Source organism: Kryptolebias marmoratus, linkage group LG10 (assembly GCF_001649575.2).
Source record: "Kryptolebias marmoratus isolate JLee-2015 linkage group LG10, ASM164957v2, whole genome shotgun sequence".
Classification (NCBI taxonomy): Eukaryota; Metazoa; Chordata; class Actinopteri; order Cyprinodontiformes; family Rivulidae; genus Kryptolebias; species Kryptolebias marmoratus.
In genome coordinates this window covers 24,064,498-24,090,737 of record NC_051439.1, presented here as the reverse complement: position 1 = coordinate 24,090,737, position 26,240 = coordinate 24,064,498, and the positions used below count along the sequence as shown (strand labels likewise).

The following is a 26,240-nucleotide window of genomic DNA, read 5'->3' as shown; positions in this document are numbered from 1 at the left end:
CAACTCGAGTAAAGCTAAAAATAACCTCCAGCCTGGCAACTGTTAGCCTTGGGACCTTATATACTTTTCTGGGGAGGGGGGAGGGGGGTTATCTTTGGCTCAAGTCAGGGAATAACCAAGGAGTAAGTGCAGTATGGTGAGGAAACGTCTCAACACATCAGAACCTCTTCATCCAGGAACACTGTGTAACCCACAAACATGTTCAGGAAGAAGAGTGACAGCTACTCTGTTCATCATGTTGCTCCTTTCAGTGTGCAGGGGAGGGGGGTACCTGTGGGAGATCCACAGGAGACATGTTGCTGGTGGAAAGAGGGGGTAAGAGTGTTTGGTTTCAGCAGGATAACAGGTGCCGCTCACCTCCTGGGACTAGTATTAATGCACTGTGTTGGTTCTGGAGGGCAAGGCGGCACGGAGAGCGCCGCCTCTGAAACTGACCACTTGGAATGCCACAGGTTGGCCTTCAGGGAATGCAATACAGTGACATGAACCCTGAGGGGAGGGGGCAATGGAAACCTGTGGAGGAAATATAACATTAACTACAAAGTCAGGCTGCAAAGGTTCTGCCTGTTAACATGTCTGAAGGATGCCGAAAGTGGTCTGGTCTGTGTAATGTCAGCAAAGATGGAATATTTTAAGAAAGATGACACCAAAAAAGCTGAAGTGAACATGTTAGATATTTTATGAACCTGAAACTCAATAAAAAAGGTAAAATCTTGAATTTCAGCGGGTCGTCTGATAAGATGTTGATCTTGGTGAAGGGGACTCTCATTCAGTGTCTGTTTCTCATCTCCACTCTGCAGACGTTAATGAGTGTGCAGAGAAGCCTTGCCTCAATGCTTACTCTTGCAAAAACTTAATTGGTGGATATCACTGTGCCTGCTTTCGAGGATGGGCGGGTCAGAACTGTGACATCAGTTAGTATCAGCTCAGAAACCCCTTCTTTAGTCTCTTTCTACATGCCTGCCTACCTTTGAGCTGAAATCCAGCCCCTTCACTCACTATAGCCTCTCTTCAACTCATTGAACTATATCCGTGTCTTTTATTCTCTTGAAGGTCTTTTTACTGAAAGTATGAAAGATAACAGAATGTTGTTGTTTTGCTGAGCAGTCTACAGTAAAATAAAATGAATATTTTAACAGCATTAAAGCAGCTGTAACTTTCTTTACAGCAGTGCCTAACTAGTTTATTTTACTATTTTGAAACTGAGCTGAGTTACAGATGCCAATAGAAGAGAAATTAGTCAGTGAAGGCTGCTGGACTTTATTTGCTTTTCAGTTTCCTTCATACCTCTCTTATGGCTGATTCTACCTGCTATGAACTGGACTAATCTAATCCTAACTCTAAAATCTTTAGGGGTAGTTTTTTAATTTCACACTCTCAGAGCTTGTCTGCACTCTGAATCTGCATCTCTTCCAGGCATGGATCACTTTACTGTTTTCATATTGACCACTTTTCTGTAGCAGCTGCATGATACATCACCAGTGAATGTTGAGCTTTACCCCAATTGTCAATTTTAAACTTTTGGTTTCTCCTCAGATATAAACAGCTGTCATGGTCAGTGTCAGAATGGAGGCATCTGTAAGGTGAGGCTCAGTTTTTATTCTAACAACTAAAGGAAGTGGGTTTTGGTTTTAAAATGCTGGTTACTAACTTATACAAGTACAACCAGAGGAAGCCTAGTGTTCAAACTTTAAACCAGTTTAAGAAACTGCAGGGTTTTTACTAGGTTAATAATATAAGTTGAGCAATATTTGATTTTGATACTGATCACTTTTTTCCACCTAAACTGTAAACTGCAATAAAATAAATTTTATCATAATTCTGTCAGTCGGAATTGAAGATTACAGAGGTCCACGATTGTGTTGAAGCTCCAAGAATTTCAAAATTTCTGTAAAAAAAATGAAAAAGAAACAGTTGGAAAACAGTGAAACTATCTAAAACAAGAGAAAATAAATCAGAAATTATTCAGCATTTTTTTTCACTGAACTGAAACCTTTTAGTAGTTTGAGTTATAAAGCTGACTTCTTGTCTTCGGCGCAGAGTACAGCCGGAGGCTACCAGTGTGTCTGCCAGCCTGGCTTTGTGGGTCATCACTGCGAGGTCCAGAGGAACCGCTGCTCCAGCAGTCTGTGTAAAAACGGCGGCCGCTGCCACGTGCTACTGGATGGGATCATGTGTGAATGTTCACAAGGCTTCAGTGGGACAACGTGTGAGGTGAGAACTACATCCAGCTTCACAAACCAACAGATAGTAGGTGTGATTAGCTGATGATAAAAATGTTTTGTTTTTATGTGAAGGTGCAGAATGATCCTTGTAGTCCAAACCCGTGTCAGAACCAGGCTCAGTGTCACAGCCTGATGGGAGACTTCTACTGCAGCTGTCCGGATGACTACGAGGGCCAAACTTGTTCCGAGCTTAAGGACCACTGCAAAACGAACCAATGCCAAGGTAGGACAGCACCTAAAGACCCCTTACATCCAATGTTTTAGCATATTTACTGAAGAAGCTGCTTTTCCCTTTCTTACCCATAATCCCCAGTGATTGACAGCTGCACTGTTGCTGTTGCAACCAATGACACAGCTCAGAAAGTGTGGCACATCTCGTCCAACGTCTGTGGACCACATGGTCACTGCATCAGCCGGCCTGCTGGGAACTTCAGCTGCTCCTGTGATCCAGGATTCACCGGCACCTACTGCCACGAGAGTGAGTCATTATTAGCCTGAGAGACACACACACACACACACACACACACACACACACACACACACTATATTTATCATCATTTACCATCTCTGGGAACAAGTGTTATCATAATTCAGACTCTGGTTTCAGTGATCATCTGTCTTATTTTAGTTTAAAACAGAAAGAAAAACATGAACACTAGACTCCCTAACTAATACTAATACTAATACTAATATTAATAGTAATACTAAGACTAAAAGCTCAGAGAGGGTCAAACTTTTAGCCCTGAAGCTAACACTTCACAAGCAGAACTGAAAGTGCAGGGCTTTTGTTCAAAATGTTTTCTCTTTGCTGGCAGACATCAATGACTGTGCATCATCCCCCTGTAAGAACGGAGGCACCTGCATCGACGGCATCAGCTCATTCGAGTGCATCTGCCCTGACGGCTGGGAGGGGACGCTGTGTGATGTTGGTAAGTGTGTGGAAGCCAAAATACTCAGCCAGTTTTACAGATATCCTGTTAAACCTTGACATAGTAGTAGTTGATAGTCATCCCCAACACATATTCTGAGCATTACATGATCAATATTGAAAATATTTATAATAAAACTAGCATTTCTTAAAAAATGCAAACAACACACTACCTTGAGAGCCAAAATTTTAAACAAAGATCTGATCTGATCTGTTAAGTCTAACCCTAACCTAATAATCTAGCAGGCAATAAGTAAATAATCTGTAACCCCCCAATTTTAAAATAGTTGGAACTTTGTGAAATAAAAACAGAATGCAATGATTTGTAAATCTCATAAACCCATATTTTATTCAAAATGGAATATAGTTCACAAATGTTTTAAGTAAGAAATTGGAAAACCATTGTCTGTAAACACAGTTCACCGTGCCGTCCACAAATGCTGCTTAAAGCTCTATCAAGCAAAGAAGAAGCCAGATGTGAACAGATGTGTCTCCTCTGGACCAAAGCTCATTTCAAATGGACTGAGGCAACGAAGAGAACTGTTCTGAGGTCAGATGGGTCCAAACCATCCAGCCTGCCTCTCTGATGGTATGGGGGTGCATTAGTACCTCTGACATGGGCAGCTTACACATCTGGAAAGGCTCCATTAATGCAGAAAAGTATCTCCAGGTTTTAGAACAACATCTACTCCCATCCAGGACTGTTGAACAGCTAAATTCCTCTACAGCAGGTGTCTCCAATCCTGGTCCTCAGGGTCTCCATCCTGCATGTTTTACTCGTTTCTCTGCTCCAACACACCTGATTCAGAGGTTCAATCACCTCTTCATGTTCTGCAGAAGCCTGTTAATCACCCACTGATTCAGATCAGGTGTGTTGGAGCAGAGGAACAAAGAAAACCTGCAGGATGGTGGCCCTGAGGACCAGGATTGCCTACCCCTGCACTGCACAGCAGAATGCAACAACATTCCCTCTAAAACCTCCAGCAGCTGCTCTCCTCAGGTTCTATATGTTTACAGATTGTTGTAGAAAAAGAGAAGATGATTTACAGAGGGAAACATTTGGAAAAACTTTAAAGAGACCTGCTGCTGCCATCAGATTCAAAATTATCAGATTTTTTTCCTAAAAATGATTCAACTTCTTAGTTTAAACATCTCATCTGTTTACTGTGTTCCATTGTGGATAAAATTTGGGTTTATGATATTTGCAAATCATTGCATTTTGTTTTTTTGACATTTTTCACAATGTCCCAACTTTTTCAGAATTGGGATTGTAAATAAAAACAGTTTTTTATTTTTTTAATTCACAATGGAAGCAGCAGATAAAAAACTTAGAACTGCATAAAGGCAATAAAACTTGGCAGGAGATTAGTTGGTAGTTTTTTCATGTCGTTTGATCCTAACGTGCCTTTGTTTTGTTGTTTGTTCCAGATGTGAACGAGTGCAGCAGAAATCTGTGTCAAAATGGAGGTCTGTGTGTGGATCTGCTTAATGACTTTTTCTGCAGCTGTGTGGACAATTGGAAGGGAAAAACCTGCCACTTACGTGAGTTAAAACTTTCAAGGTTGTACTTATTAAACGTGGATGTATGAAGTTCTCTTTCTGATTAATCTCATTCAGCAAAGAGAAAACTAGTGCAGCATCTTTTTCCTTACATTCCATTCAAACATGTTAGGTCTGATGAGGAGTGATGCCCTGATTGTTTGCTGCACAGACATGTTTCTTTCCTGATGGCATCTGGAAAGATGTTTATCGATTCTGGTATAAAGTCAGATGCCATCTTTTTGCCATTCTGCTCTCCAGGTGAGAGTCAGTGCGACTCTAACACATGCAGCAATGGGGGGACGTGTTACGACCATGGAGACTCGTTCCTGTGCAGCTGCTCCTCAGGGTGGGGCGGAAACACCTGCAACACAGGTGAGACACCGCCTGTGCTAAATAATTCCAGTGTAATGTTACAGTGAAATAATTTACTTGTGCTGCCAGACAGCAACAAAAAAAAATCAGAGTTCCTGGTTTAGATGAGGAATCTTGTTTATTTTTTAGCCAAGAACAGCTCGTGTGATTCAGGACCATGTGAGAACGGAGGGACATGCATCGGAGGGGGAGACACCTTCACCTGCATCTGCAAGGACGGCTGGGAGGGACCCACATGTGCACAAAGTATGTTACCTTTAAGTCACCCTGACCCAACTTTTTCAGCTCAGGTCTAGCAGAATATTTTTTGAATGCCACATTTTACAGACTCATGAGTGAGAATAAAAACCATATGACCAGCTTTTATGTTTTGGTTGGAACAAATATTTTCTTTGTGTCTCCCTTTCTTCCAGATGTTGATGACTGCAATCCACATCCTTGGTAAGACAGGTTTTATTGTTATTTTTTAAAAGTTTTACTTCTCTGAACCTCAGTGCCCTTCAGAAATCCAAAATGTTTTACATACCTTAAAGTTTCTTTTGGGATCTGTTTATCTTTTTTTTTTTTGCTGAAATGAGCTTCCTCTGTAGGGTGGCCGGAGCTCAGCCTTAGAGTTAAAGTGAGGAGCTCCGTCATCAGTGGGAGTTCGGATTAGAGCCGATGCTCCTCTTCATCAAAACAAGTTGGCATCTGACTTTTAATGGACACCTCCCTCTAAAGGTTTTCCACTGGGAAGAGACCCCAGGGCAGACCCAGAATTCTCTGCAGGGATTATATATCCTCTCTGGTCCTGGAACACCTTGGGATCCTCCAGGAGGAGCTTTGGAGTGTCTCTTGGAAAATGGAGGTCTGAGTTTCCCTCCTGGATCTGTTGATCTGCTCTCCACGACCTTTATGACCGATCAGACTGTGGCTGGATGAAAGCAATCTTTGAAAACCTCCTTTAGCATGAAGCAAACATGATGCTGCCAAGCACATAGTTTCAGCCAGATTTGGCTAGGTTCTGTGACCCTAAAATACTCTCCTGCTGCCTCACATCTTTCTGTATGCCAACCGCACATTCCCATGGCGATACAACCACAATTGTGCTACGTGAGGCCAGTGTGTCCAGGTCTGCTTCAGATTCTGCCTGGTGGGTCCAGGCTGCATTTCACAGATACACTGCCACCACGCTCCACCTAGGACTCCGATTCACTGCCACCATGATGTTAACATTGTTACAGATCTCTGCACGCTCCTTAACCTACACCACTGTAGTGCGTCATCGGGAGTCTACGGTGTTTTTAGTACACACCTGAAGACATCGCCAAAACTCTGCAAAAACCTTGCCACATTCTGTCTGGTTTTTCACAGCATAGTGGATTGTTATTCAGTGTGAAAAGGGTCTAACAAGGACAGAGATTTTCAAGCGATCCAAACACTAGAAACAACATTTAACCATTTCGCCTGGACGGACTGCTGTGAGAGACAAAGATGAACTGCAACAGAACAGATGGAACATAACAATAAATCCCCCAAGAAGAGGGAAGTGATGGGGGACAGGTGGAGCAGATCAGGATCCACATGGAACAAAGTGGGGATTTTAGAAAAAAACAAGTTTCTATTGCCCCTCCCCTGATGACAAGGAGAAAGATCACAAAGATCACAAGATTCCTTTAATGTTTTACTGATTCATTTAATTTAAAAACTTACCCTCTTTTTATTTGGAATTTTCTTTTCAAACAAGACCCAGTTTTTTATTTTTTTTATTTTTTACTGTCCAAGTTGAAACCGAACCTCTTCAGAAGCGTTAGAGGAGCTACCCTGGACAAAAACATTGTTCTTGGTTTTTTCAGCATTAATAGTTTTGTAAAAGCCTATCTGCAGGATGAGCGTTTGAAGGTTTATTACTGTTAGAAAAAGAATAAATTAGGTTTACTATTTCAGTGTTTCCTTCTCTTTGCAGCTATAACGGAGGCATCTGTGTGGACGGAGTGAACTGGTTCCGCTGTGAGTGTGCCCCAGGATTTGCCGGACCAGACTGTCGCATCAGTGAGTCCCTGAGAACCAGAGTGGCCTTGGGGTTGAGGTCAGGTGGGCGGGGGGTCAGGGGTCAAAGGCCACAAAGCCAGCGTAAACCAATTGTTTCAGAGCGACAGATTAGGACATTTTTAGAGAAATGTGTTTAACCTTCCCCCTTGGCGCTGAGCTGAGGTTTGTCAGACGGGTCAGTGCATTCTCCCGTGGTTTTCTGAGAAAATGAAAGAACCTTTTCAGAACCAAAGTCTCATCCATCTAAAGCATTTCAAACTGAACTGATATCCATCCATCACACAGAATGGGATTAAAGATTTTTAAGGAAAAGTCATTTTTATTCTCAACTTGGAGGAGATATTAACAAACCAAGTGTTTAAACCCAGTTTTACTGAAAGAATAGAAACTAAATGTGACATCTTTTTAGTCCAAATCATAGATACGGAGAAGTAGCTTCTGTTTTGTCCAGAATAATCCCCAGAATACATTTAGTAAATTTATTCAGTACTTAAATTACTTCATTTTATTGCTTGTTCTTTTATCATTTTATTGAAAAAGAAAGTTTTTATGCCCTTCCATCTGTTGTTTCTACTCCCTTCTTCCTACTCATGGTTGTGGGTAGGTGAGAGGCAGGGCAAACCTGGACCGGATCCTGTTCCATCACAGAACCATGTTAGACTTGTATTTTAAAAACCATAAAGCGGTCTGATATTTCTGTCTACCTTCCATCCCTGTCTCCTCAGATATAGATGAGTGTCAGTCGTCTCCTTGTGCTGAAGGGTCGTCTTGCATAGATGAGATTAATGGCTACAGATGTGTTTGTCCTCCAGGACAGGCTGGACCTCGCTGTCAGGAGTGTAAGTTAAAACAATCTGAACTGTATTTAAAACAGCTTATATAATGGTACACTTGTATTATATGATTTTAGATCTGTGGCTCCACAGAGGTTCACTTAGGGGTCTGCAGATTTCTCTGTAGCCTAATGATGAGAATTGTGATGCCATCACTCAGGTATTTTAACAGATATTTTCACTCAGATAATGGTGATAATGTCAACTTTCCTTTCAAAAGACAAGAAGGAAAAAAGCTTGAGTGATTTCTTAACTGGACTTTGACACAGCTATAATAAGCAGAAATTCTGCTCTTTTTTTCTCAGAACAAGTTTTTTTTTTGTTTTTCTTCTTCTCCTCATGGTTTAACTGCCAGTTTTTTTAGTTGTTGTGTTTGAGAGTTTTATTGTTGCACATTTATTGTAAGCACGAACACAGTCCATTCAGTCTCAAAAACCTGAGATTCATGTGCCAGACTAATGAGGAAGCTATTGAGAGCTTGTGGATCAGTCCACCTGTTCACAAACGTCTGGGCTGCTCTTCCTATTTTGCTTTGGTTCTACAGGAACTGGATAGCCCTTAAAGTGTCCCCAGCACCCCTCACAGAGTGCCTCAGGGAACATGGTATTTTAACCTCAAAGACCTCAGCCACAGTAACAGACTCCCTTTCCCTCCCGAGTCCACCCCAGTTTTCCACTATGCAGGTGAGGTCCCAGTCCTCTAACTGAAGAGGTTTGTTTTCTAAAAAATCACAGAACGTCCAGAGCCTTCAGCATCTCAGAGTGGCTCTCGTCCACTTCTGGTGCCCTGCTGCTCAATGATCTCTGCCATGGTAATGGACTTCCCCCAGTCCTCAGACTCTGGTGATACATGTCCCAGTCCAAGCCAATAACTCCTCACCCAAAATAAGCCTAGTCTAAGAGCTGCTTCCCCTTTTTAAGACATCAAATGATTACCCTAACAAAGGCCAACCAACAGACCCTCTTTTCTAAAGTCCTCCTTTTAGTTATCCTGCTTTATTGTTTTATATTAACTTCACTGCCTGCAAAGTTCAGAACTTCTTCAAAAGAAAGAAACTTATTCATATTTTTCTCTCTCTCCAGTCATTGGACTTGGGAAGCCATGTCGCCACGCCGGCCTGCAGTTTCCTCATGGCAGCAGATGGGATGAGGAGTGCAACACCTGCCAGTGTTTCAGTGGAGACATTAACTGTTCGAAGGTTTACCAGATTACTTTTTTGTTCAGATTTTAACACCTACAGATGCATTAAGTACAATGATTGCTGAGTCTTAGTCCTCTAAGACAGAAAAGCTTGACTCACAGGCTCTGTCATCTTCCAGGTGAGGTGTGGTCGTCGGCCCTGCATCCTCCCAAAGACTCTCCCACGAACTGAGGCAAACCACCCTTCCTGCCCTGGGAGTCACGAATGTGTTGAGCATCCATTCCTCACCTGCTTTTCACAGCCCTGTTATCAGTGGGGTGTTTGTTCAACACCAGACCCCCTGACTCCGCTGCACACTCAGTGTGAACCCAACAGTGGTTACCTTGACAACAGCTGTGCTCACATCACACTCATCTTCAAAAAAGACAAAGTGCCAGAGGTAAATAAAAGCTGAAGTTTATGTCCTGGACATGTTCGGGGAAAGGCTCAGGGTCAATTTGCGCTTCAATTTAGTCAAACTTTGGCAGCTTTGGTCACTTTGGACCCAGACTATGAAAAGAAGCTCTCTGCCGCAGGTCTCTTCCAACTCATACTCACCGTCTTACCAGCTGCCTAAACACAGCTGATTTCATTTACCAGAGTTCACTTCCGAAATGAAGATCAGCAGATTTGGACCAGTTTTACTACCATCCTCAGTGCGTTTAGGCCAGGGCCCTCAGGCCTGCATCTCTGGATATTTTCTGAATAATTCCAGATCTCCTAAAACAATAAAATATAGCTGATATGTGTGTATATATATATATATATATATATATATATATATATATATATATATATATATATATATGTATATATATAAACAGTCTTAAGAGGAATTAGATGATTGTTTCTTACCAGCAGTGCAGATGTTAATCTGTGTGTGTGTGTGTGTGTGGTAGGGCACCACTGTAGAGAACATCTGCTCAGAGCTGAGGTACCTCCCCGTGACTCGGACTCTGGCCAAGGAGCGAGTGCTGCTTATCCTCTGTGACCTGTCCTTCTCCACCACTCATGCTGTGGAGGTTGCCATGGTGATTATCACACACACCTTTTATATACTTAGCTCTGACCCTGTTATTACAGAACTTTCACGAGATTGTATCTGTATACACACAAATTCATTTACTTTTAATTTCTGCAGATTTATCTTTACGTTGCTTCAGCAGACAGATTTATTTATATGTTGTCTTAAATCCCACTGCCTTTTAGTAGGAGGAAGGTCCCTCAAAAGTTATTCTTTTTTATAGTTACTTACCTGTGGTCTGTTCTTCAATAGCAACTGCACATCAATAATTAAACACAGCTGGGTAATAAAGGATACATTTTACAAAAACCTGAAGTTTATAAAATGTCTATAAAGTGCTAAATGTGTGTTTGAGTTGATGAGGTCACACAACAAGGGTCTCTGTGAGTGGACAGTTGTAAACAGATTCCACCATTGATTCTGAAACATTTTCATTGAGTCTGTTGGACTTTTCTCTTGAGGAAGAAACAACTTTGATAAAGAACATGATGGTGTTAGTTAGAGGTTCTACCTCACCTGTTTGAGCAATGATGGATGCTGAAACTGAAGCCAACAGAGGACAATGATCCTCTTTAGAACTTAACTGGTTCAGTTCTGTTTCCAGAGTAGTAATATTATTTCTTCCTGGTGTCAGCTGTGCTGCAGAGGCAGAAATGTAGCGCTAACTGGTCTTCATGAGTCTGTCTGCAGGTCCCAGCAGGACACATGATTAGGACTCTCAGTTTCAGCTTTTTAACAGGAGGTATGCATGTCTGGTTTATTTGTGCTTGGGTACAATTTGATCAAGGATAAAAAAACGATTTACAGCAAAGCAATTAAAAAAGCACTGATATGTTGTTTTTGTGATAAACTATTTCTAAAATGAGTTTGTTGTTTTGTACAGACAGTTCTGGCAGCAACGTTCATATATTTTAATTCAAGAAATTATAAAACTGCTTATTTTTGAAAAACCGGCAACAAGTTGTTAAATAAATATTTATCTAATGTTCTCAAACTTAAATTTATTAATTTTCTTTTCTGTTTTCTCTTCTCAAATGATCACTGCAAAATATTTCCTGAGTAGTTTGTTAAAATGGAAAGCCTTTTTCTTTTCTGGCCTTTTTTTCTTTTAAATAATAGGAAAAGTTAAACAGAAATTAGGGGAGACTGTTTTTATAAAATATCTGAAGAATTTTTGAGTTTTCTCTGCAAAATCTCTTATCTTACATTTCTTCTTTCTTGCTCATCTTCATCTTCTCATTTATTTCTTTAACTGTTGTTCTTTCTACTTTTATTTGCTTTCTGTTTTTCTCCCGTTTGCTTACCTTTTACTGCCAATCTGTCTCTCTCAGTCACCCAGACTTGAAGGAAATCAGTCCCTTTGGGATTTTCAGATCTTAGTAAAGGGGATCAACTCTTGTGTGTTTAATGAGGCAGTTTTGAGCAACAGATAGAGGAAAAATGAGCTGTGAGTCTGACATCCACCCAGACTGCACAACAAGGCTGCAGTGTGCTCATGTTGCAGCAGCTTCTCTGCACAGCAGGTCATTGGAGCGAAGGCCTCTAATCTGAGAAAAGACGAGGTGCTTGGGATGTTTCAGGGTTCATGTTATGGTCAGGCTGTCTAAACTGGGAGGAATATTTATTTCAACAGGTGGAAACTGAAGATTCTGTTCAGTTAGGCAGAATAATCACATTCTCCTTTAAAACAGAAAAAAATAATACAGGTTAAAGTCTTTAATGTTTACCTGGCTACTAATAGTATATTTTCAAAAAGACTGAAGCAATAAATGCATCTTTTTTTTTAACAAATCACATAAAAGCACCTAAATCAAGAATGAAAGCCATCTAAATTTCTGTAGATGATTTGTACATTTTGTCATCTTACTGTCAGAGTCTGTTGTTTCACCTTTCTTACTCTTGATATTCATTTTCATTTCTTCGTTCTGGTTCTGGTCTGTGGTCTGGCAGATGAAGACGAGTATTGGTTCTCTGATCTGCTGGGTGGGATGCTGATGTTAACACAAAAGCCATCATTAATGAATATATTTTCTTTTCACTGAAGGTGTCTATTTTCTGACCTGTGCAAATGAGAATAAAAATGTCCAGGAATTTTCTCTGGAAATAATATCCTTCATTTCATGTTTTAGAAACAGAAAAATACTGAGCCACATTTCCAGTTGTTTATCTTCCATCCTCTGGGATCTGTCAGTCATTCCGAGGAATGAAACAAGGAGCACAGCTGGCCTCCTCTTAATTGAACTACTTGACATGCAGCTAATCCTTACCCATCTCACCCTCAGCACCTTATTAAACAAATAACTGGAGGTTAGAATGAGAATGTCTTTTATTTAGAGAGATTGTTCTGTTTTTGGCTTCTTCACTAAACCTCATGGCTTTGCTGATTTCACTGCTTCTGCTTTCTCAGTTAAAGAATAAGGTCCAGAACCAAAACTGATTCTCCAGAATCCTGAGTCACTGATGCACCTGCAACAAACCTGGATAACCTAAAAAGAATATTTTTTCATGATTGTCACCTGGATTATCTGTACTGTAGTAGAAACAAAAGGCAATGGAAAGTTCCTATATCTGAAATTATATTTAACAGGTTCTGTGTGGATTGTAATTTGGGTTGAACCAATTAAAAAATTACTTAATAGGTTTAAAAATTCTCTTGTTTGATGGACAGTGCAACTCTGTCATAGAACTGACCAAACTACAACATACTCAAGTCTCATTTTAAAGAAACGGTCAACTTGTGGTAAAACATGAAGGCAATTAAGTTTATTTCTGTCTGTGTATTTGCAGTCTTTTGAGAAGGACGGACAATTGAAGGACAGTAACTGTGGACAGATCCAGAGAGCAGCCAGTGCCATTACTGACGCTCTGTCAAAACGCCACAACACCACAGTCCTACAGGCTGTGGTGGAGGCCAAGGTGGAAGTGAAGGTGGAATGTCCTTCTGCAGGTGAGCCAAAAGCTTGATTCTTCTGAGCCTGTAAAGACATACTAGTCCTTTCAGTTTTTGAAAAAAATCTAGAGGATGGAATTCTACATTAGGAGTAAATTTTCATAAAAAATTCAAGATGACCAGGTTGTATTAAAACAAATGAAATTCTTGTGTGTTTGCCCAAACACAAAGTTTGGAAGCTGTAGGAAACTGGTCCCCAAACTATTCTCAGCAAATTGTTGTATTTTTTTATTACATTGCTTAATAATTGATTTCTTCCATAAAACTGGTACAAATTAATAATTCTTTGGGTACTAACTCAATCAAAATTTCAACTGGCCTGAGCTGATAGTAAAGAAGGATGCAACCACTGGTTGGATAGAAAATTGCCACTTTTCACTCAACTTCACAGAAACCCACAATTTGACCCCTTTCAGACTACATTTAGTGCTGGTGATGCAATTGTCTAATTCCACCATCTCTTCTCTCCTGATGCCACCACCCATGTCCTCTGGTTCTTGTTTTCAGACCGATCGCTGGTCTGCATGTGGAACATAATATGTCCAAATTATACATTTCTTCTGGATGCTGAAAGTTTACTGTCAGTGAGTGAAAATGGATCACAAGACTTTGTGAATATTAGTTTGTTAGAGAATAGTAGTTTTCCCACAGTAGTTTAAAAATATTTGGATTATTGTGGCAGAAGTTTGTACAAAACCTAAACCATAAGAGATCAATAAACCAATCTTTTCTGCCTGAATCGTATACAGTGAGGTCTGTGTTCAAATAGAAGTTATAGTTAGTTTTCGAACTGTTACAGCCAATCTGAATGATACAAAATATTTCAAATCAATTTTTGCTTCATTACTGAAATGTTTCTTCAACTTGTCTCTTTTAGGTTATCTGGTCCCTGTGCTGTGTGTGGTCTTCAGTGTCCTGTGGATCTTCTGTATCGTAGTTTGTGTTTGGTGGACCCGTAAGAGAAAGAAAGAGCGTGAGAGAGCAGCGCTAACTGACGAAACCACGGTGAACAACCAGCTGGAGCCACTGCAAAGCAATAATGTCACAGTCAACCGGGGCAAAGACATTCCGTACGAATGCAAAAAACTGATGGGCCTCGCCGACAGGACATGTGACGGGGCTGATGGGGAGGAGGAACGGGATGTGGAGGAAGAGCAGGAAGAAGATGAGGAGTGGGCACTGGGCGTGGGGGACAAACCTACACCTCAGAGGTGCTCCATAGTGGAGTCCCAGAACAGGGGCTCAATCTTTAAGGGCAGTGGTCCGGTGAAGGTGCCACATCGGACAGCATACAGCCCCAAAGACAACCGGTGTAAAAACCTGAACACTGCAAAGCTCCGTGAGAACATTAAAGACCACTACGTGTGATGAACTGAGGAGGGACCTTCGAAGAGTTTGTCTCCAACGTCACTGGCCTTAACTCGTCAATGCACTAAAAGTGAAGATTACACACGCTTTAATTTAGTAATTTTTTCTTTATTTAAAACCTTTTTTCAACCGCATGGAGTCTTTTTTAACTACAAAGCAAACAATAAAAAACTTTAAAAAGGGCATGAAAACAAAATCACAGCTTCTGGATTTCAGGAGTTTATTTGTCACAATGATGGAATCCAAAATGATCTTCTTACTATTCCTTCTTCGTTTACAAGCAATGTGTAAGTTCATAAAAAAGGAGAAAGAAAAGAAAAGAACCAACCAAACATATATTGAGAAACGTCCTGGCCTGGCAGCTGTTTAAACTGTATTTTTATCCTCTGCCTTCATCTGAATTCTGTGAGCTTTTCTACTCTGTCAAAAAAATCACATCTTTTAAAGAAAAAAAAACCCATTTAGATAGTTTTTATATAACTTTTCTTTTTGTATATGTGGCACCAAGAACCCTGCTGTGTGACGCCTGGCATGAATTATATATATATATTTGTTTACATTTATAAATATTTAGTTTTGCGTTAAGGCTTACTGTTTCCTGCAGATGCTCTGTCAAAATAAGAGTCACTGCCTCCTGAGCATCCTCGTAGTGGTCCTACAGTATTTGCTTTGCTTTGAAAGTGCCTTTATTTCCTTTTCTCTTTTTTACACCTGATACAGAAACAGAAGTTTTAATTAGAAACTTCCTATCAGAGAAAAGCCTTGTTTTATTGTCATGTACAGATTAAATGTAAATAAGAAGAAACGGAAAATTGTGTAAATTGAAGTTTAGTAAGTTAAGTGATGCTTTTGTATTATAATTAATATAAAGAATAAGGTTGTTTTTGATGTCATTCCTTTTATGACAAGTTTTTTTTCTACAGGTTATTTTTAAACTTTGTCCCAATTTAGACCTGACTATAAATTTTTGAAAAGGAAAAACAGGATTAATTGTTCTAATGTAAAATTATTTATTTCACTTGATATGAATAGAAATACAGCATTTCTCAGGCCTGTGAATTACTTTTTTCTCTTGTTAAAAGGAAATTTGCAGTGATTGAACAAAATATTTTTTACCCTCCTCCAAACCTTCAATTTAAATTAAACCTTTTTCAAAAAAATAAAAATTAGTCATTGGTTCCTGCGTTCTCTGTCCCATAAATCGACACAAACTCCTGAAAATCTAAATTTTTTGCTCAAAGATTAATTTTAGCGAATGGATTTTTTTTTTCTGATTTATGACCTATAATAAAATCCTGTTCAAATAAATCTTCAGTGAACAGCAGAATGCAAAAGTATTCATTTATATTTCTATTGCAAAATTACCTGGAACTTAATTAGATTTTTTTGTAAAAGGTAAATTATAATTATTAGTTCTACAAAAATACATCAGAATAACTGATTTAAATTGAAGCTGAATCTTGTTTGTGGAAGAAACACCAATCAGTTCAGTCTTTTTCCTGCTTCTCCTCCATGAAGCTCAGCTCTGAGCAGCTTCTACTGGTCCTGTTGTCAGATCCTCCATCAGGGGGATCTTTGTCCTCCTGGATGTTTCTCTTATTAATGTTCTCCTTACCCACTTTGGGAGGTTTTGTGAATGACACTCTCTTGGCAGGTTTGCTGTGGTGGATTCAGGATTTTTTTCAGAACCCAACCCTGATCTGTACTTCTCCAGAACTTTGTCTCTGAGCTGTGTAGACAGTTCCTTGGTCTTCATGCTGTCTCCTGATTGGTGGTAGTCCAGGCTACTTAAGATGAAGACACACTAAAGGATTTATTGCCAGATTTTACCCATGATTCCCAATAGGGTAAAGTTTGCACCAGTTGGGAACAGTTGGCACAAAAATCTGCTGAAGCCAGTTTGTTGCTTTGTACTCCAGATCTTTTCAGAGTCTGTAAAGACTGTGTAGTGGGACCCCAGTTCTGATTCTGGGGGCTATCAGAACAGATCCTGGAAGTCTAAAATCAAAGCAACTTGACTTCTGTAGCTGAAGATGTTCCACTTTCCATCCGGGAAGCTTTTTCAAGCTTGGGGCGCCACTCTCTCCAGTTCGGAATTGAAATAGCTTCTTGGATGAAAAGTGAAACATCTTCAACGACAAAACAGAAGTTCTGTTACTTTGGTTTAAAACCTTTTAGTATTTGTCATGTCCTTGATGACTGAGAATCTACACCAATGCTATCAGAGCAGGTGGACAGTCAGGCTGATCCCAGGTGGATCTGACTGAACTTATTATGGGGCATCTGAAGGAGATGGTTCAACCAAAGAGTGAACACATTTGCATGCAGACCTTATCAGTTGAGTTTTTTTTTACAATTATTTAACTTCAATAATCTGACTTTTTTTTGTAGAATTATTCCGTACAATAAAAAAGGTGGAACTGCCAGTTGTAAACTTTTATTTTTATTGTTTTCTCCAAACATTGCTGATAACTCTACTTCCATCATCACTGCATTTTGTTCTTCATTTGACCTGATGCAAATAGATTCATATCCACATTTTCTTGAACAATAACTTAAACTTTGCCAGAAGTTTTTTATGCACCTTATTTTACTTTACAAACACTCTTGGTGTGTTGAAGCCATATTCTTGGATTTCTGACTCAGGCATCACATTCAACAGGGAGAGATGGAAAACAGAAAATCTCTGTGGAAAGTTTGACACAACTTTATGCCAAAATGACCACAGTGCAACGTGCACAACATCCTCTTTGGTTTTTTTAAACAACAGTTTAAACTGCAGGGTTTTGTCTGAGAGTGGACGGCTTATTTTGCAGATTTCTGGACTCCTAAATGGTCCTGAAGCTGAACCAGAAATTATTTTCATTTTATAATTTCACACTTCTGGGTCACAGGATCCAGCAGGTTTAAAGCATCACCGTCAGTCTGTGTTTAGCTTCAGTTACAGTTTTCCAGATTTACAGTTCTGCCACGCAGAGCAGTGGGGCATTTGATAATCAGTTCTCCAGTTAAAGATCTTCATCACCAGATGAACAAAAAGTTTTCTGTGAACCCTAGTGTTGTTGCCCTTTGACCCTGGCTCTGTCTGTTTGTTTGTTTTGTTTAATGAAGGGAACAGCTGTATCTCTCTTGGTGGTGACTGGTGTTGATTTCTACAGCAGCAATGGGAAAACTTCTGATATTTTCACTATTTGTGAATGCAAAAGAAATTTTATTCAAATTGTATTCTGTAAAATTGTAGTTAGCCCTGTAAGAAAAACTGAATGTGCAGATGTTTAGAATTATTTAGTATTAAATTTGGTAAAAGTCTTGGTTTGTTAGTGGATTTTTTTGGTTTGTTTTTAGAACAATCATATAATTTATTAAAGTATTTTATATCAACATTGATTTTGTTTGGTCATTATTGATGCCATTTCAGACATTAGTGTCTAAGTTTCTATATCTGAAATTTTACTTAATTCAGTGTTTGTACAAAATGTCCTTCAGGGTCATAAACGATAGAGCCTTCAGGTTCCTCCTTGTATTTGTTTGCTTCTTTATGCAAAAACATCTGAAGCTGGAAAAGTTTGACCTGATTGGACTCTTTTGAACCAGGTCAGGTCGGACAGAGTCAGAGGACAATGACAGGATGGACCATGTCAGGTTGGACCGAGTCAGGTTGGACCGACTCAGGTTAGACCAGGTCAGGTTGGACTGGGTCAGGGTGGACCAGGTAATGTTGGTCCTGGTCACAACACGGGGGAGGGCATGGGCTGGGCTTGGGGGGCATGGTTTCCCCTTCTTGCTCCCATCCTGGTGCCTGTACTGGTTTAGCAGGGTCTGGGGTCTATATATATATATATATATATATATATAACCATTGTGGTGCACGTGGGCCCCACATCTTGAATATGCTGTCACCACCATCACGCTCTACTCAGGACCTTGTTATGCTGCTATCATACCAATAAACCAGCATACTGAAAACCCTGTTTGATCAGTCATATATAACACCAAACCTGCGGTGTCCTAAAGACCTTGCCACCCTGCAAAGACCATACAGGTTGTGATTGATTAGTTTTTATACTGTATTTTGGTCAACATCCAATGTGGCTTCAATCCAAACCAAAATTAGCACAACGATGGTATCATTGTAGTGAATATAGTGATTGCGGAATACAGATTATGTCACTGGAATCATTTTCACTGGGCATTTGGTTTTGTGTAACAGTCATAATACTCTTTTTTTGTGAAGTGTTTGCTTGAAACGGCATGATTTAAAAGGGTCATATTAGAAGTGAAGACATCTGCTGTGCTCAGAAGTGCCAGCAAAGATCTAGTTGACCTGTGTTTTATTAAATGTGTCTCAAGAACTCAGAAAAACATATTTGGTCAGAAAGTCCTGAAAGGTCTCTGTGTGTCTAATCAGCTGTCTCTGACCTCCTGTTTTCAGCCAATGAGAATATGACTTCATTCATCTCTTTAATGGCTCTGTAGGTAATGATTACCTTTAGGCTGCTCTGCATTAAAGCCCTACAGCAGCTGTTCTGGATACCCTTAATGCTTGGCAGGGGGGTATGTGCCTTGCTGTTTGTTCATTAACTCAACAGTTGTTTTTGGAAGAATGGGAAGTGTGTCTGGAATCCTGAACAGTCACATGACTTCACAGTGTGCCCCATTCACTGACCCCATGGAGAGAAGCACAGTGAAGGAGGAGAGGTGATGGTAGCAGAAGGAGGAGGAGGAGGAGGAGGCTGTGATGGCACTAGGATCACATGTCATCCCCAAATACAACATAAAAGCTGATAGCGGGTCTGAATTCCAACCGAAGTTCTTCTAGTACTGGCTCCTGGTTCTTAGCGGTGCTTCTTCTCTTTCCTGCAGGCTGTTGCTCATTGTTTCAGAGATAATACTTGTAATAGTGTCTCTATTCCAGAATATTAGTTAATTAATCTGTAGTTCAGAGGAAATTCCTGACTTTGGAAGAAGAAACAATATTTTCAGCACACAGTTAGTTAAGTAGCTGATTTTCATCGAACACGTCATCAATTTCGTCACATGATCTTAACCAGCAAATAAAACCAACCCAGGACTTTAAATGTATTTGTTTTCCTAAACTCTTTAAACTGAGCCTGAGAATAAATTCATGTTTACAGCCAGGTTATTAGACCAGCAGGGTATCTGATGACTGGCACCACATGTGTGTTGAGCTAGATGTCAGTGACATCAAGACACGAAAGCTCCTCACAATGCATGGAGGGTTTCACCCCAAGTCCAGCACACTGAGACTGTACACTAAGAGAAAGGAGGGAGGCTCGTGGCCAACCCTTTGCAGCTATAATAGCTTCAACTCTTCTGGAAAAGCTTTCCGCCAGGTTTAAGAATGTTTGTGGGAAATTTTTGACCATTTCTGGCAGCAGGCAAACCCAGACTCATCCATCGGGTTGCCAGACAGAGAAGCGTGATTCGTCCCTCCAGAGGACATGTCTCCACTGCTGTAGAGTTCAGTAATGGTGGTCTTTACTCCACTGCTTTTGACTCTTTGCTCTTGGTGATAGAAGGCTTGGATCAGCTGCTGCCATGGAAACCCATACCATGAAGCTCTCTACTCTCTGTTCCTAAGCTGATCTGAAGTCCACATGAAGCTTGGAGGTCTGCAGAACGTTGGTGACCTCTGTGCTCCTCAGCATCCTCTGAGCCACTCTGTGATTTTACATGGCATTCCACTTTGTAGTCAAGTTGCTGTCGTTCCCAATCTCTTCCACTTTGTTATTAAACCACTAACAGCTGACGGTGGAATATTTAGTAGAGAGAAAATTTCACAACTGGACGTATTGCACAGGTGCCATCCAATCACTGTGCCACGATGAAATTCACTAATCTCCTGAGAGCGACCCATTCTTTCACGATGGTTGTAGAAGCAGTCTGCATGCCTAGGTGCTTGATTTTATACACCTGTGGCCATGGAAGTGATTGGAACACCTGAATTCAATGATTTGGATGGATGAGTAAATACCTTTAAAATATAGTTGGTGTGTGTGTGTGTGTGGGNGGGGGGGGGGGGGGGTATTTGTGTGTGTGTGTTTATTTATACAGAATAAATATATATGTAGTTAAATTTTGTTCACAGTTTGCTTTAGTTTATTCCACTAAAACACAAAATGGTTGATTTTGTTTGTCAGTTAGTTAGAATTTAAAAATATTAACATTGTCGCCAACACTAAGGCACATCTTAGTTTTTAGACACTACTCTAAACCCAGGAACACGTCGTCACAACCTGTTTGTTTTTTAGTTGGGTCTGAAAGGATGGTTAGAAGTCTAGAAATATCAAAGGATGAAGACTGGAATTGATGGGAAGAAACTACTAACCTTTCTTTTTGTAAACAGATTAGTAAAGTATTTTGAGATAAAAAAGAAAAAAAAGGAAAAAGTGGAATATTAGAAGAAGCTGGACTAATATGTTTATCAGTCATGGCAAAGGGTCCTTTAAAATTTCTAACATCTTTATTCTTCGGACAAACGGGAGAGTCAGGGTTTGACAGCACAGATGGATGGAAGGAAATCCGACATGAGGGGCAAAAAAAATGGATAGAAAAATACTTGACAGAGTGACCACACCTAGGCGGCTCTGTTAGCTGCAGCCGCTGACCCCTCCCAGGGTTAGGGCCAAGTCCACATGTTCAAACAGAGATAAAAGGCCCCTGGTAGGAAGATATGCTGGTGCCAATAGCACTCGCCTGCCAAGGGAGCCATGCATCTTCCAGATGTTCCTGATGCAAAATATTCTGCTTCTTGGCTCTCCCTGGAGATGGGGAGGGAGCCTCAGTTTGACCCACTCACTTCAAAGTGTGGAGGAGGTCTAAAAACAATGAGGACATCCAGAGAGGCCTAAATGCGTTGTGTGTGTGTGTGTGGATGCAGCAGCTCTACTTCAAAAATTCCAGTGTAAAAGTTTTGGAGTAGAGCTGAACATTCAGTAGAAAAAGAGGGGAAAAGTTACGTGTCTTTTTAAGTTACGTGTCTTAAACAAACATGCTTTTTGCTTTGATGGACTATCATCCTGAAAACAGCAAACCTATGTTCTATTGATGGAAAGAAAAAAATGTCTGCATGTATTTCCTGTAGAGGTTATGACCTCCATCTTCTCTGCTCCTTTCCTGACATGCAGCTTCATGTTATCCATTTATTGTGCATTTTGGTTGGTTTTACTTCCTGTTTGCTCTTCAGTTCATACCAGAGTTCATTTGGGTTCTGTGTGAGTGTTTAAGACCTTTGCTTGTTGGATCAATGTGTTTATCTTCATACATTTGTTTTGTTACCTGTGGATCTCACACCTTGGTTCTGTTATTTGTGGATCTTGTGCTTTAGTTCTGTTTCCTGAGGTTCTCATGCATGAATGTTAGATTTCCTGCCTGCATGCCTTTTGGTTATTAAAGTTATTTTGTCAGTTTAATTTTCCTGCTTCCTGTTTGGAGAACACTCAGAATGTCACACTAACATGCCCAGACTCAACTAGATGTTCTTTGCTCGGCCCTATTCTAATAAGAGTTTCCTCAGCAGTCACTAAATTCATTAAACTGTTAAACACTTTGTGCAGGATTTTACAAAAACCCAGGCTAACCCTGGCTATGTAGAAAAAAACAAAATTTTTAAGTGTTCAGTCAGTAAGAAAGAATAGTTTGACAAATGTAATTTGCTTTTAAATCTGAAGTCTTCTGCAGCCCGCCTGGTTTACATGCTCCACCCAAGGCTACGCATTTTATGGACAAGCCTGAACTCAGGAAGGAAAGCCTGAAGTCCCCACATAAGCTAAGTATTCATCAGAATAAATGGATCAGATCACTCTATGACAGCTGAGGAGTCTGTCTCAGGAAGGTGAAAGTGAATCTTATTGTGTTACTGTAACACTTGATGGATTTAGTGCAATAGATGCGTGCACTGCACAGAGTAAATATGTCATCTGATGTGGGTCAGAAAGTTTTAATATGTAACAAGAACAGCCTGAAGGTGAAACAGAAAGTTCAGGGAGGGTTGAGTGCTGTAAAAATCACATGTAAAGATACAAATGTTTGTTGTTCCTTCATTCTTTTCTGCTCCTGAAGTCTGTCTCTGACTTTAGACCCTAGTTTTCTAAAAATTTAATATGTGCAAAACAACAACCTGTTTTTATTTAACAGTGAAACAAGTAAAACACTTAAAATACCACTTCATTTCAGAAAAAGGAAAAAGCTTAAATGAAAATAGCATTCCTTGAAAGAATGCATGTCACTCACCGCCTTACATGCCAAACTTTCCAACAAAGATCTTGCGTGATCTGGCAGCACTCTCAGAGTATGTGTTGGGGATGACTCTCAGCTACCACCACACCAAATCGAAGCCGATTATCTCTAAAACTGACATAATTCTAAATTTCTACATTTAGAGGCATTTGTACTCAGTGTCTTCTTCTTTATGATACTGAGGAAAAATTAGTTTCCATAAAGCAGACATCATCATCAAAGATCCAGCCATAAACTGTTTGCCCTGATACCCTCTGGGAGGTGCTTTAGGTATCTGTAGTCCAGCACCAGCAGATTACTCATTAACCACCCGTTTCTGTAACATATTCTCTAGCTACACTGTTGAACCCCACAAACTGAATGCTAATCCTAACCTTCAAACCAATTGTACCAGCTGTACATGACTTACCATATGTTGTACATTCTGCCACCTTTTATCCATGTTTTATTATCACACTAATATTTCTTTATTTTCCTACTGCTTTTACCTGTCTGCTTAGAAGATGTTATTGTCTTGCACTTGTCACGTATGTAGTGACATTGAAGTTGAAATTAATCTGATCTTTGATTGTCTGAGCTCATTAAATCTGATACTGACCTTTCTTTTAATCTGTACAACTTGCCCACATTGTGTACCCTGTAAGCAGTCTCACATGGACATGCACAAACATGACACTGGACCTTACATCACTCCATTTGCATGCTGTGAGGTTTAGCTCAGAGCAGCTGGGTTGAAGTAGTGAGAGGGACAGAACTCTGTGTCATCAGTTGGCCGGAGGTGCAACAATAAGACTTAATGCAGATTAAGTTCCTGATCAGCTCTCATTAGGAATGAACACATCAGCTGTGAGCAGAGAGTGGCTCCCTTTCGGAAAACTGAAGCCTGGGTTCAGATCTGCTCCTACCCCCACCCCTCTGAGGTCAGGTTCATTCACAAAGACAGAAGAGACAGAGACAACATGGACCAGCCTGCAAGTTTAGATATAAACTGTGAAAAAGGCAGAATATCAAACAAATCTGGTTTGCAGACTGTTTGGAATTTAGCAAAGTGCAGATTAGAGACTCCTCAAACAAGTAGAAAAAGCTGCTGTGGTCAGATGAGACCAAACATCAAGGACACCATGTCTGAGGCAAACCTACCACCTCCCATTGTGCTCAGAACACCATGTTCACAGTGAAGCACAGTGGTGGCAGCATCATGCTGTGGGATTGTTTTCTATGAGCAGGGACTTGGAAGCTGGGAAAGCTGTATGGAGCAAAATCAAGAGAAATTCTTGAAAAGAACTTTCTGGTGTCTTCTGAGGCCTCCTGTATCAAAACGTGCACAGCTCTCATAATAAAACTTGACCTAGGGACAAAATTTGAAAAATGTGTGCACACAAAAAAATATTTAGACTAATCAAACAGTGTGCATGCTTGTAACTGAGAATCGGAGCAGGCTTAATTGTTGGACTCAAGTAGCACCCATCCAACCTGAAGGAGCTACAGCTATTGGATCATGAAGAATGGACAAAAAGTCCAGGTTAGATGGACCAAGATCATGGAGACAGACCAGAAACAGAAAGGTGAAGAATTCTGAACAACAGCTTCAAGAGGAGCAGCAAAGAAGTAGAGCCGCTACTCCTCCCTTCATTCAACACTCCATACTCTCACCAGACTTCAGTTTATGTTTAGCTTTACTGATGGGAGGAATTAACTCTGCCCTACATTTAACTCATACCTGTCTGTCAAGGCTTCAACATAAACAATAGTTTCAAAGCATAGGAAGATCTGATCTAAGGCAGATGGAAGTGTTTTCTTCTGTTGGAGTCCATTCTAATCATTAAAAACCTTCTCAAGCGCCCATGGCATTTTGAAAGAGCTGAATTGATGTTTTTAAATTCAACAAGTTGAGATCTGTCTGTTTCAGAGCTCGGCAAAAGTTCATTTTGTCGAGACACAAGTTACTTTACAGTGGCTGTCAAATGAGCACACTGGAACTGCACTTTGTTATTTTTAGCAACCTTCTGCTAGAAATAATGGATCACGGCTCAGCTTTTTAATAAAATTAGGTTTGTTTTACTGGAGTGAGAGTCTGCATTCTAGGTCCAATCTTCCATTTAAACCTGACTGGAGAGCAATGCTACCACAACAGGTATCACATATGTGGTAGTTGGTTTCCATGATCTTCTCAGGATCTGTATAATGTTCCTATATACCCACAAGGTTTCTGGCCTCCAGCATAAGTTTCAACTGTCCTGTGGAGGAAGAAATACCATCAGCAGCAAGACAGACTGCAGATGGACTTTGGTCCATTCTGCAAGTGAAATCAAAATCTTGGTCAGATTTTTGGGACCTGGTAAAGATCTTCATTCTGCTGAGAACAGAAAAGTCTTAAAATCACAGAGCTCCTCTCAAGAGCTCCTCTCAAGTTTCTTGCCTTCCACCTGACTGATGCATGGGTAGATGGATGGGTGGGTGGATGAAGGTTGGATTAATAACTACTCTTGTAAAGAGAGACTGGATCCTCTTCAAAAGCAGTTGAGATGTAATGACAGTAGCAAAGCTGAGTGGCTCCTGTAAGAAGACATGAAGAGGTCATGACAGGTTAATGGAGCACTTTACCCCTGAAGGGATAGGGTTGGGGTAGGAAAGGGTCCGGGTGGGGTCTAAACTCATCCCTGACAAACCAACCAATCACAGCTCAGTAATGTTAAGACTAATATGTTTTCCCTGTTCAGCTGCAGTTTTTATCATGAAGCACAGTGATGTCATCAGTAAACTTTATAGAAAATAGATTTTTAGACATTTTACTCTCAGAAAATCAAGCAAGACAGTAACCTGAATTACAGTTTATTTGTCCCCTTTGTAATCTTTCTTTTGATTAGATTTTTTTCTGTAATTTTTATCTAAACTCAACATCTTATTTATTCATCAGCTGATTCTGATAAAATATAATACATAAAATAATCTGTGAATCTTGATGAACAAACTCAGTGACTCTGTTAGTCACAATAAATTAAGGTAATTCAGAGAATAAATAATATTAAATTCCACATATTGATTTTTCTAATGGATGTATTCAGGGGTGGAAATTAGCACCCCCCACCGGCCAAATGCGGGTAAATATTTGAAGTGGCGGGTGAATTTGATCAACACACACGCCACTGTGGCGGGTTGGCAATTAGAACAGAAAAGGTGTTATTTGTCCTCCTGACATATAGGGGGCAGCAATGTGCTCGAGTTGCTGCTGTTATGTCGAGCCGCGTTCCCCCATCAGATACGGTTCCCCCTGCATCTCCGTAAATAATGACTTAACAGAATTGTTTAGAGGGTCAAATATTTCTCATTACAAAAACAAAAAAACATCATTCTTTTAAAAATAAAATCTGCTAATAATATCATAATACAGAGGAATAAACACAGGTAAGGAGTTGTTGGTAAATTATTTTTGTCCTGTGTTTTAGAGGGGGAACCGATTATTTCAGATGGCTGAAATATTTGGTTCCCCCCTGGTAACTTTTGCAAAAAAAGAACAAATGTCTCCAA

At 40.2% G+C, this 26,240-nt stretch overlaps 1 protein-coding gene across 2 annotated transcripts in view; it reads left to right on the top strand.

Moving 5' to 3' along the window:
* LOC108249624 (protein jagged-2) overlaps positions 1-17,836 on the top strand; it is a 51,379-nt gene extending 33,543 nt beyond the window's left edge. Inside the window, exons 10-26 of one of the 2 annotated variants that reach the window (XM_017439114.3) lie at positions 801-914; positions 1,537-1,583; positions 2,041-2,214; positions 2,298-2,448; positions 2,539-2,703; positions 3,041-3,154; positions 4,582-4,695; positions 4,954-5,067; positions 5,197-5,313; positions 5,481-5,508; positions 7,013-7,098; positions 7,824-7,937; positions 9,014-9,129; positions 9,251-9,511; positions 10,011-10,142; positions 12,923-13,082; positions 13,963-17,836. In XM_017439114.3, the coding sequence (XP_017294603.1) occupies positions 801-914; positions 1,537-1,583; positions 2,041-2,214; positions 2,298-2,448; positions 2,539-2,703; positions 3,041-3,154; positions 4,582-4,695; positions 4,954-5,067; positions 5,197-5,313; positions 5,481-5,508; positions 7,013-7,098; positions 7,824-7,937; positions 9,014-9,129; positions 9,251-9,511; positions 10,011-10,142; positions 12,923-13,082; positions 13,963-14,453 (2,498 nt within the window). In that variant the 3' untranslated portion in view covers positions 14,454-17,836. The remainder of the gene's footprint in view (positions 1-800; positions 915-1,536; positions 1,584-2,040; positions 2,215-2,297; positions 2,449-2,538; positions 2,704-3,040; positions 3,155-4,581; positions 4,696-4,953; positions 5,068-5,196; positions 5,314-5,480; positions 5,509-7,012; positions 7,099-7,823; positions 7,938-9,013; positions 9,130-9,250; positions 9,512-10,010; positions 10,143-12,922; positions 13,083-13,962) is intronic. The other variant, XM_017439116.3, reaches the window with a different exon arrangement.
* The last annotated feature ends 8,404 nt before the right edge of the window (positions 17,837-26,240 follow it).